At 36.2% G+C, this 11632-nt stretch overlaps 1 protein-coding gene across 1 annotated transcript in view; it reads left to right on the forward strand.

The window, feature by feature from the left end:
- Nucleotides 1–11337, forward strand: part of tspan7.L (tetraspanin 7 L homeolog) — a 68906-nt gene extending 57569 nt beyond the window's left edge. Inside the window, 5 exon segments of the mRNA NM_001086823.1 lie at nucleotides 1505–1600; nucleotides 2322–2477; nucleotides 3243–3326; nucleotides 10102–10174; nucleotides 10359–11337. Of these exon segments, the coding sequence (NP_001080292.1) occupies nucleotides 1505–1600; nucleotides 2322–2477; nucleotides 3243–3326; nucleotides 10102–10170 (405 nt within the window). The 3' untranslated portion in view covers nucleotides 10171–10174; nucleotides 10359–11337.
- Nucleotides 11338–11632: the final 295 nt, after the last annotated feature.

Here is an 11632-nt window from a genome sequence, read left to right on the forward strand (position 1 = left end):
GGCCCACCAGATTTTTTCTCACTATCTCGTCGAGTCCGACCCTGTGTAGAGACACTCACCAAGTAGAAATAGTGGAATCCTTTGGTGTGCCTGATGCGTCTATTGTCTTCGATTTGGATCATTCTGCTCTTCCTATCTCCCACATACTGACTAAACCCCTCCAGATTCAATGCTGACATCCTAACTCTGCCCTGTGACATCACTCTTTGCCCATTTACATCACAACCTTCCCCCTTGTAGACCCAGTAACATTCTTTTTAGAAGATTGCCCAAATTAACCCTGTATAAGTTAGCTAGGCAGTGGCTAATATGTGCTTTAAAGGACAAGGAAAGTCTGATTCACTGGAGGATGCCAAAATGTTAGGCTCATATAGGTAGATTGAATCTAAATCGATCTAATTTAAATATTGCTATACTTCCCAACCCTATGCTAAATGTCCCTGAAATAGGTGGTAGAAGTAAGATGGTACTGTGGCACTTCCTTTGCAAGATTTTTTTTTTTAAACAAGCACCAGTCCAGAGAAAGTACCTTGAATTAAATTCACTAGGGGGTTGCCGCCCACCATCAATTACATTGGCTGTTCCTTTTCCTTTTAGCTACTTCTACAGTTTGTAGAGTTTGTACAGTAGTTTAGATTTTGCTTCACTGTATCTAAGAACATATATGTGTTGTAGGGTTCATCTTGAATGTAGTGTATGTATCAGATGTTTCCTGTGATCGGCTGTTTCTCTTTTACAGAAGAGCATATTAGAGATTACAAAGTAATCTGTGTACCGAAATTACTTGCAAATTACAGCTCAAGTGCTGTGACGTATTACATCTAACTTGTGTCACAAATTATTTTTAATATGAGGATGTCTTCCTACCCACTGGATTGTCCAGGGCCTCCCGATACAAACATTTTTATGCTCAGCAATAATATTTGCTTTTTTTCACTTCTTGCACACTGCTCCATCTAGTGGAGGAATGGCTTTATGCTATGAGACATATGGCACTGTGCAAGACTATAGCGCTCCCTTCAGGTTATCATTCACTACCTATTTTGTCCTTCCTTATACATTACCTTAATATAATTAACATGGACTAAAATGTGTGTAGAATATGAGCACATGTAATGAGATCATAGTGAAAAATGTTATATTCAATCATTTTTAAAAATTCAGCAGGGTTCTGAATCTTTTATAAAATATACAGAACATACATAAATGTATTACAACGTATGTGATTCCAGCTGTGCTACATATACAGTAAATCCAACATACAGGTAAATATTGTTTTATAGTTATGGCAAAAAGACCATTATTGACAGGGTTGCAAACCCGTATATTTCAGCACTGAAACACAATTAAAGGAGATTCAATTCCTTTTGCAAATCAGATCTGAACTATTAAAAGATCAGGATTGAGGATGCTCACAGACCTGTGCATTTTGTTCTGTTAATCTTTCGGTATTTAGGAATAGCAATGCAAGCTAATCTCAACCTATTCCCATGTTATTTTCTAGATCAAGGACACTTTCCTGCGGACATACACTGAAGCCATACAGAACTACAATGGCAATGATGAAAGGAGTAATGCTGTTGATGATGTGCAGCGCAATGTAAGTAATCTCAGATTCCCGAAGGTTCTTTTTCACTTGATATTCTATTCTTACAGGCAAATGTGAAATAAATATATATATATGTGTGTGTGTGTGTGTGTGTGTGTTTTAGTTGATCAAAGGACTAGTCAAGGCAAATTCAATGGCAGTGTTAGGCACCCCCCAGTATATATAATCAGTTACCTTCCACAGCACTCTAAGGCAGTAGGGTGTATACATCAAATATACAAAATGTGCTGTACTTAGTAGAGTTTACAGTCGAGCTTTTCACTCCACTCCCAACAACCCAGTAGCGCTACATTTTACCATCCTGGGGCAAATCAGGGGCAACATGTACCCTGATTATAATTACCAAAGCAACTATAAAACTCTTAGCTGATATAAATACTTGTCCAGTCAACTCAGCTTCAAGAAAGTCATAAAGCCCAATAAAACTCCCCATCCTTTTGCAAGCCCCCTTCCCTCTCCGTAAAACCCCACAGGAATGATTTTGTGCTTTCCCATGGGTGCTCTCAGCAATGGTCAGATGCCCAGAGCAGCAGGGGCTTATATTGACTTGTACAATCATGTGATTACTGACAGGAGAGCACTGGCCAGTGGGGTCACCTACAGAATTCTAATAGGTCTTATCTGTATTTTATGAAACTGGAACATGCTAGTTAAATCATGGATAGTTTTTTAAATATCTTTTTTCACATTTATAATTCTTTCTTTCTCTTAGTTGAGGTGCTGTGGGGTTCAGTATTATACAAACTGGACCTCCAGTCTGTACTGGCATGATCATGGTTTCCCACCCAGCTGCTGTGCTAATAATAGTGATTGCAACCCAGAAGATCTGCGCAACATGACTATTAATTTCACTAAAGTAAACCAGAGGGTATGTATCTCCGCTACAGATGGTTGCCCTCAAGTGACCTTTGCTATGTATTACACTTCTTTTTCCAACCTGTGTGGTACAGAGTACCAGAATTTTTCTGGTCTTCATTTTTTATTCTTAATTGTTTTAAAATGACTTAGAATTTTTGTTTGTTTAGGATCCCTACAGTTTGGAATTTTAACTATCTGGTTGCTAGTGTCCTATTTACCCTAGCAACCAGGCAGTCGATTGGATAAGAAACTGCAAAATGAATAGGAGAGGGCCTAAACACAAAGAGACAAAATAAAAAGTAACAATAACATATAGAATAAATGAAGACCAATTGAAAGGTTGCTAAGTATAAGACATTCTATATCTATAACATGCTAATATTTAACTTACTGGTGAACTACTCCTTTAACTGCTGACATGGAATAGAGTTCCATAAAAGAGTGCATTCCTCTATTTGATAAACATTCTTGAAAATGTATGTAGTTTCTGTGCAAGGACAATGCAAAGTGAACACATTTACTATACATTTGTGCTTTTTAAGCCTGCAATCATACTAAATCATAAACCTGCTGATCCCTTAGACTTCAAAACTGCACCTTGTTAAACACAGATATATCACCTTGTAAGCAATTACTTTAAGTTAAGTTAGCCATAGAGCTGGTCTTCTGCTATAGCTTGATACTTACAACGTGAAATCTTCAGCTGTTTAAATAAGCTTTAAGCGATCTTCTCAGCTTCCAGATGCTCTTTGTAATTATTTTTTCCACCCCATAGGGCTGCTATGAATTAGTGACAAGCTTTATGGAGACTAACATGGGAATTATAGCTGGTGTGGCTTTTGGAATAGCATTCTCACAGGTATGTATCTGGTAAATAGGTTTGACTGATTAAATAAATCAGCAAATGCTTATACACACTGGTGTTTTAATCATGTCATTATATTCAGGCTCAAAACCTGATGCTACTACTTATTCCTGTAGTGCCCTTCTTAGTCATGCTCGATCAGCCTGCTCTCCCTTAAAGGGGCAGTATACCCCCTTGTTCAACATGAACATGTTTATGTTTCATTCCCATATAGAGGATGAGAGTAGAGGGGACTCTGACTGCGACTCTGACTCCTAATAATTTTAAATACAAGCACTGAAAATAATAAATCAGATTTAAGAGCTGATAGAAGCAATTCTGTTTCTAAGAACAATACTTTAGTTAATTTTAGATTGTATTTAAAAGCTATTCTACAGCTATATGCCATGTTCAATTAATGTATAAGTTGTTTTAGGTTTTCCACTTGTTTTTTTATATAGTTTGACTTTGGTTTAGAATTACCAAAGGATGTGGTTTACAATTTTGAGCTTTGGCAGTGATAGAAATGCCTTGGTCATGGTCGAAGGATTTATGTACCGACTCCACAGCCCTCACATTAAAATATATCACAGTTACATTAAAGCACCAATATGGACCACCCACTGACTGATGGCAGGTCTTTTAAAAACCTCGGGTGGGAGTTTCACTGAAAATTTTTAATGAATATAAGTTGGACAGTTCCTTAAAAATGCAATTTTGTTTATATAAATAAGCTGCTGTGTAGCCATGGAGGCAGCCATTCAAAGGAGAAAAGGCTCATGTTACACAGCAGAAAGCAGATAAGCTCTGTAGAACCAAATGGTATTATCTGCTATCCATTATTTAACCTCTGCCATATAGCCTTTTTCCAGTTTCTGCCATTGCTACACAGCAGCTTGTTTATATGAACTATAGTAGTGTTTCTGAAGCAAACAGATCAGTTTTACCAGTGCAGGGCAACAGTACATTTATTTTCATTACTTTCATTTTTTGGTGGTACTGTTTCTTTAAAGGATATGGCAGCAAATTGATGGAGCCTAGGATATGGAACTTCTCACAGTACATTAATTACAGATTCACGTGCCTGTTTATGGTTAATTAACTGGCTTACTGATTGTACTGCATGCAAGACTGACTTAACTTAACTACATCAGTCCAATGTAAGCTGGAAGTGTTGTGCAGCTAAATTACCTCAAATATCTTATATGGCTTCACTTTCACTTATTATTCATGTGATTTCTTCTCTCATTTTGCAGCACTGCTGTTAGTGATGGTGCAGTAAGTTAAATGTGGTTGATTCAAATTGCTCATCTCCTGCTATTTAACCAGACTGTTTGCCCAAATTTTCAGCTAAAATCAATACCAGGCTATTTAAATCACTGAGGCAAAACTTTACATATCAGCTTCACAGGCAGAGCAAGCAAAATGTTAATCATCCACTAGAATGCTTCACTGCCTAGACAATTTACATGATTATAAAAAAGGTTAAGTGAACCTCAGCACTTGAAGCTGCAGTGGACTTTTTTCATTCTGCAGGACTTCCACAGAGCAGGTCTGTCTTGCTGGCAACAAGGTAACTGTTCAAATATATCAGGTTGTATCCAAGGACAAACTTTGGTTTCCCCACAGTTCAGCACTTGCAGGTCCTCCTCCACCTGTTTGAGACGATCTCCAAGTACAGAAAATAAAGTGCTAGAATCCTCAAAAATTCATTGAGGAGGGGGATTTAACAGAAAGAATAAAATATAGTATAGTATTTTTTTAAAAAATTTTTTTGTTTTTTGTTTTTTTTAAAAAATTGTTAACACCCACCGTGATTATTAACAGTGATAATAGTGTTCTTTTATTTAACTTAGAAGAAGAGAGCCCAAAAAAGTGAAAGTTGTGAATTTTAGATGAAAATAACAAAAAAAGAATAAAAAATAAAAATAAAATTAAAAAATTAAAAAATTAAAAAAAGTGAAAAAGTGAATAATTCAGTGAATTAATAGATACCAATTAAATATTCCTTAATTACATTAATATTCACCTATTGCACAATTGAATGTGTTTTAAGTAACAAATAACACTGCATTCACTATCACTTGGAGAGAAATCGTTGGTATCTATTAATTCACTGAATTATTCACTTTTTCACTTTTTTAATTTTTTAATTTTATTTTTATTTTTTATTTTTTATTCTTTTTTTGTTATTTTTCATCTAAAATTCACAACTTTCACTTTTTTGGGCTCTCTTCTTCTAAGTTAAATAAAAGAACACTATTATCACTGTTAATAATCACGGTGGGTGTTAACAATTTTTTAAAAAAAACAAAAAACAAAAAAAAATTTTAAAAAAATACTATACTATATTTTATTCTTTCTGTTAAATCCCCCTCCTCAATGAATTTTTGAGGATTCTAGCACTTTATTTTCTGTAACAAGGTAACTGTTGCCAACAAGACCGTAACTTCAGGAATAAATATTCTTGTTTAAATTTCAATTGGGTATCTCTCTGGAGGATTGTTTTGCTACCAACATGGATTAATGTAGCTTAGTTACCATCAAATGTAATTTTTGTCATACAAGTGCTCGAAAAAGGCAATCGGAGAGCAGGCTTATCATTGTTGCTTGGTTCCACAAGATGCATTAAATCTGCTCTCCCCCTTGCCTTTTTTGAGCACTCAGATGATTTTAATCATTGTAAATAAAGTTTGATCAATCAATATTAAGGTTTTTCTTTATACAAAATCCCCAATAAAGTGGATTTCCTATGGTGAGTGCCACTTTGCCTGAAGATTTGTCTATTTATCCAATGTCAGAACGCCATTGTGGACAGCTGGGACTTTTGAACTAATGGCAGGTTAAGTGTCTTGTGATTACATGCTTCCTGGATAATGGGGTTTCAGATAATAGATCTCATACCTATATTATTATATATACAGTGTTTATATATATATAGAGAGAGAGAGAGAGAGAGAGAGAGAGAGAGAGAGAGAGAGAGAGAGAGAGAGAGAGAGAGAGAGAGAGAGAGAGAGAGAGAGAGCGCTTTTGTTCATCGTACACATCCCTTTATTCATATGAGTGATGCTTCCTTGTTCCTTATACATGAAGAAAACTCAAATAGTGGCCAGTATCCTGAAAATGACACTAACTGCAACACCCTTCAGCAGCATAACTTCAATGCTTTTTTATCTGCCTTTGCCAGGAACACACATTGCGAGATTCCCACAGAAGAGGACAGAACCCAGTAATATAGATTCTATGGTGCCTGGTATCAACGCTGTACATCTTATGACTTCTGGCAGTTAACTATTATTTCCTTTATCCCGGTGCTTGTACTTGATCCCTTCTACTGTTTTGAGCTTACTGATTACTTTGTACAAAAAGATACAGATTTAATATCACATATAAAGGACAAAGTCTAAAAGAGACACCTGTTGCAGAGTTCGGCTCATCAAAATCCTGTTTTGGTGCACCGAAAGTCTTTATAGTTATTTATGGGTGTATGAGATAATTGGGCTCCTACCTGCTTGTTTCACTATTACAGAGATCATTTATAATAACATCAACAGAGAGGATTCCGCAAGACTGCAGAGAAACCATAATTTTCTCAATTAGACCTGTTATGTATTGATCACTGACCTCAGCGCCAATACCTTTCTGTATTAGACACGAGTGCCACTTATCATGTGACCTATTGCACCGCATTTCTAAAAACTCATTTGGAAGTGTGAAATCCAAGCAGGCAGGCTGTATTTCTTGTTTCTGCATATATGGTGTCGTTTTTGAAATATACTGTTTGGGTGTTATTTCTGCTAAATACCAGCCAATTTTCAGTCTCTTTCAGTTTAAGGGCGTTTCCTGAAACTTTTTATTCGCATTTATCTAAGAAAACTATATATTGTTTTTTAAGGGCAACATCAGCTTTCTAAATATCGAATTCAACGCAAACATAGTTGTTTTTTTTTTTAAGTTGAAGGCAGTGCCAAATATGTGGAGTTCTGTGGAGATTCCTGACCCTCAATGTATTTTGTAGACTAACCTCTGTATTCAGAACCCTGTTATATCAATTAATAGAACATGAATTTATCTGTTTACATAATTGATAATGAACTTGTATTTGATTAATGAGTAATTTATTATACATGAATTGTTATAACTATCAAATTTGTATTTAATGTGGTACATACATGAAATTGGTGGTTGGTAATTAATTAAGGAGATTTGTATTGAGTAAAATTTAATGAACTGAGAATTATCTACATGAGTGCGACTTGAAATTCTTGTTCAAAAATATTAATAGAACTAGTTATATTTCACTAGTTACTGTGTATGTATGTATATGCAGCACTATATCTCTCACACATACTTTTGTTAAAAAGTCGAAATTCTAGAATATAAAAGCTAGAGAACTTAATGCAAATTAGTATCACATATGCTTACTATATTAGTGATGCATATTTATTGGATTTTCATTGCTGCCATAGGCCCTACAAATGCAACACCAAGCCTGTCCTATATTTTGTAAAAGTTCCTAAACGGTAAATTAACCCAAGAGAATCTCAACAACCAAACTGCAAACCTTTACTAAATGTATCAATATTTCAAAAACATCCCAAATATTTTCTAAAATATGTGCAAGACATTCCAGAACTCTGTTAAAAATGTACATCATTCAGCATTTTATCTCCGACAGGTTTTGGGTACAAAGAAAGAACTTCATAATCATGAATGCCACAGGTATTCTAAATATCAACATATGCATATGATTTCCCAACCATGTAGCATGTAGAAATGCTAAAATGTAAAATCACACCTGAATTGACTGCATTTAGGAGCATTGTTGCTCGATTAAGGATGCAGTTGTCACATTAAGACTCCATGACTTCTTGTACACTCCATTACTGGGGTGAAACGAGTCTTGCAAATGAAGTGGTGATGTAGTTAAAGCTTGGGTTATAATCAGGGCCGCCATCAGGGGGGGACTGGGGGGACACTTGTCCCGGGCCCGGTGCTTTTTGGGCTTTGGGGGGGGCCCCTGCCGCTGTCAGAGAGCCGCACAATCTGGTAGGAAGGTCGGAGCTGTACTGCCTGCATGTAGCTTATGGGCAGATTTTCAATAAGGCTAGGAAGGCTAACTAAGCCTCCCCAAACCTATGTGACACAAAAGAAAATGTAAAACAAAAAAAAAAACCCTGCTCTCTTGATGACTGCGCGCTCCTTTAAACAGGGAAGGAAAGCTCCAGTTCTGCCTCCAGGCTCTGTGCTGTGGAGGTCAGTTGAACTCTGATTGGATATTTCTGCCACCATTTTATCCAATCAGAGCACAGCTATATTTACAGACCGTAACATTTACCAATCAGGGGATTAAATAGGCGGGGCTGGCTAAACTATTGCCTGAAGGTATCGACAGAAGTCAGACTGGCAGGAAGGAGCTGAAATATTTACTCCTATTTAATGGAGAGTGCTTGCAGCCAAATCCATTCCACTCTGGAAAGGTACTACATACATTCTGAGGGCTAAGGGTAACTTACTGAAATAAAAGTTGTTGTTTTTTGCTGCCATTAGTCTGAATGTGTTATCCCTGCATATTCCTTTTAAAAATGTGCTTTAAGAATGTTTTAAATACATTTTCTATTTTTTTTTTTTTTTTTTTTTTTACTTATTACTGTTTTGGGGTAATTCAGGTGGAGCCTCATAAAGTGCAATATCCTGATATATGTGATCAGGATTTTGTACATTAAATTGGTTTTGAGTTTAACCTAGCATTTTACCCGAGATTATATGTCAGATTAGCACTTCATTTATCTTAAAGTAACTTTAACTTGTAAGGGGAGCCCTGGCGCCAATGCTTTTTTAACCTGTAGGGGGGCCCTGACCACCAATTTTTAAAAAAAAACTTTTATGAGGGGCCCGGGCACCAGTCTTTTTAACTTATAAGAGAGCCCTGACTATCAATAGCTTTTTATAACTTGTGTATGAGGGGGTTTACCGTATTTAGCGCTGATGTCTGTGTTGTCACTTTAACTGTGGTGTGAAGTGGGCGGGACCTGGGGTGGGCGGGGCCCAGGGGCCCCCAAAAATTCTGTTGTATGGGGCCCCGTGATTTCTAATGGTGGCACTGGTTATAATTGCAATAATTCCTAATCTAGACAGAAGAATTTTGTTATGTGAAGTACAATATTGTTGGTACAGTTGGGGAGTGTCTGGCTGGTAACTAAGCTGCAAGCTCTCAGGGTTCATTAGAACATCATACATAATGTGAAGCTGAAGGATAAAAGTAGTACAAAATAAAGTGTTAAGACTTGTTTTTTATTACACATAAATTTAGAGATTGAAAAAATTTTCAGTTTTAGTTTGTTGTTTTCCAGTTATTTTTTTGGAGCCATTCTATATTTTTTTTAAAATGTTATTGATCGTACAGGGCACTATAAATACAAGTGAAGTCTACTACATAAACAAAAGTTACACTTCATATAAAAACTTGCTTTCCACTGGGAAGAACCACTTTCAGTTCCTCACCCATTCCACCCAACCATGTTCCACATTCTCTTAACCCACTCCCCAATCCAGCTCTTAAAGAGAGAGTCTCCTGTCAAATATAGAACAGTGGGAAGATTTGACTATAGCTGAATTACCTGTATTATCTGTAAAGCTTTCATTTTAAACATGAGGTCCAGTGCTGTTTACAGAGCTCTGCCTATTCTGTATCAGATACCTACAGAATAAAAAGCGACTGTGCATGGAAGACTAAAAAAAAGTGTTTTTTGTGAGTAGTAGCCTAATATGTCTTTATTTTGTATTGCAGCTGATTGGAATGTTGTTGGCTTGCTGTCTTTCTCGATTTATCACTGCAAATCAGTATGAGATGGTGTAACAAGGTAAATTATTTCATTATATAAAAGCACACCTAGCAGTACATATTGAGATTTAAATAAAAAATTTTAAAGGGGAACTATTGTGAAATAGTGAATTTGCCCCCATAATTCTACCAGATCAGTGATGTTTTTTTCTAGCCTTGATTCAATGCTTTATTTCTTACTGTTGCAATTGTTTTTTCTATAGGGGGTGCTGGTCTGCAGAGCAAAAGAAAGGAATTGGAGGATTATTGACGAATGTTAGAGAACTCATTCACCTAGCACTCTGTGTTCCCTACTATATACCATTTTGTAGTGTATCCATCCACTGACACACAAATGTGCCATGACAAGTAGCCTATGTAGTGTCTCACCACACTCTTCCTCATGGAAGGCTTTTCGTATGATGGCACTGGACTGTGTTCTGAATCATGCAGTTTTAGTATTTGATAATTCATTAACTGCCTCGACTTGGCTGTGCATGCAGTGGCTGCAAAAAGGGACAAACACTCCCTTACCAATGGTTTATTAAATGTCTCACACATTTATATAAATCACATACACAAGGAAACAAATATATAAAATTTTTATATATGTATATTTATTTACAAGGCATATGTAACACTTTCTTTCTTTACCACTTGCTGTTTTCATGTAAGAAAAAATCTGTGATACGACAATACTTGAAGAGTAATGTTCTAAATATGTTGTGCTTTTCACAGGATCCATGCTGCCTAATATTAGACTGCAGCATGGACGCTCCTCCTGTGCTGTTTGCCTATTGCTTCTATCATTGTCTAGTAGTGGATTTGGCATCAGAATCAAAACCTGTGTTTCACTGTTACAGAATTGTTGTTGCTTGCTGTGCGGCCATTGTAATAATGCTTCTTTTTATCCTTAGTGTACATCTAATCTGAATTGTGCTGTAATGCTGTTTATTTGGTCTTTGTTCCTTTTTCTTCCCTTTCTTTGCTTTGGAAGTGCAACAACCAAATAATACTTTGAGATAAGTGTGAAACCAGCATAGGGAAGGACAGAAGGCTGAAAAACTGAAAACTTTTTAAAGACAAAGAAAAATTGATTTTTTTTTTATAATGTCTCCAACTAGCATGCTGGGAAAAAAACTATGCTTTGATATTGTGAGCATTTGTGATATACATATTAATAAACTGAATTATGACCGCTAATTGCATTTCTGGGTTTTTACTCACAGACCTGCACATTAGGATAATTGGTTGAAAGCAGATAACACATTATAAAAAGTATAAATACTGTATATGCTCGAGTATAAGCCGAGCTTTTCAGTATCCAAAATGTGCTGAAAAGGTCTACCTCAGCTTATACTTGAGTCAGTGGGCAGTAGCTGAGATTGCAGTCACTTTTAATCATTCCTATACCAACAGTTCACTTGGGGAGAGACTGCAATATAACACAGCACCCTCTGTTGGTTATATGAAAGAACAGTGACTGCAATATCAAACA

Source organism: Xenopus laevis, chromosome 2L, assembly GCF_017654675.1.
Source record: "Xenopus laevis strain J_2021 chromosome 2L, Xenopus_laevis_v10.1, whole genome shotgun sequence".
NCBI classification, from domain to species: Eukaryota; Metazoa; Chordata; class Amphibia; order Anura; family Pipidae; genus Xenopus; species Xenopus laevis.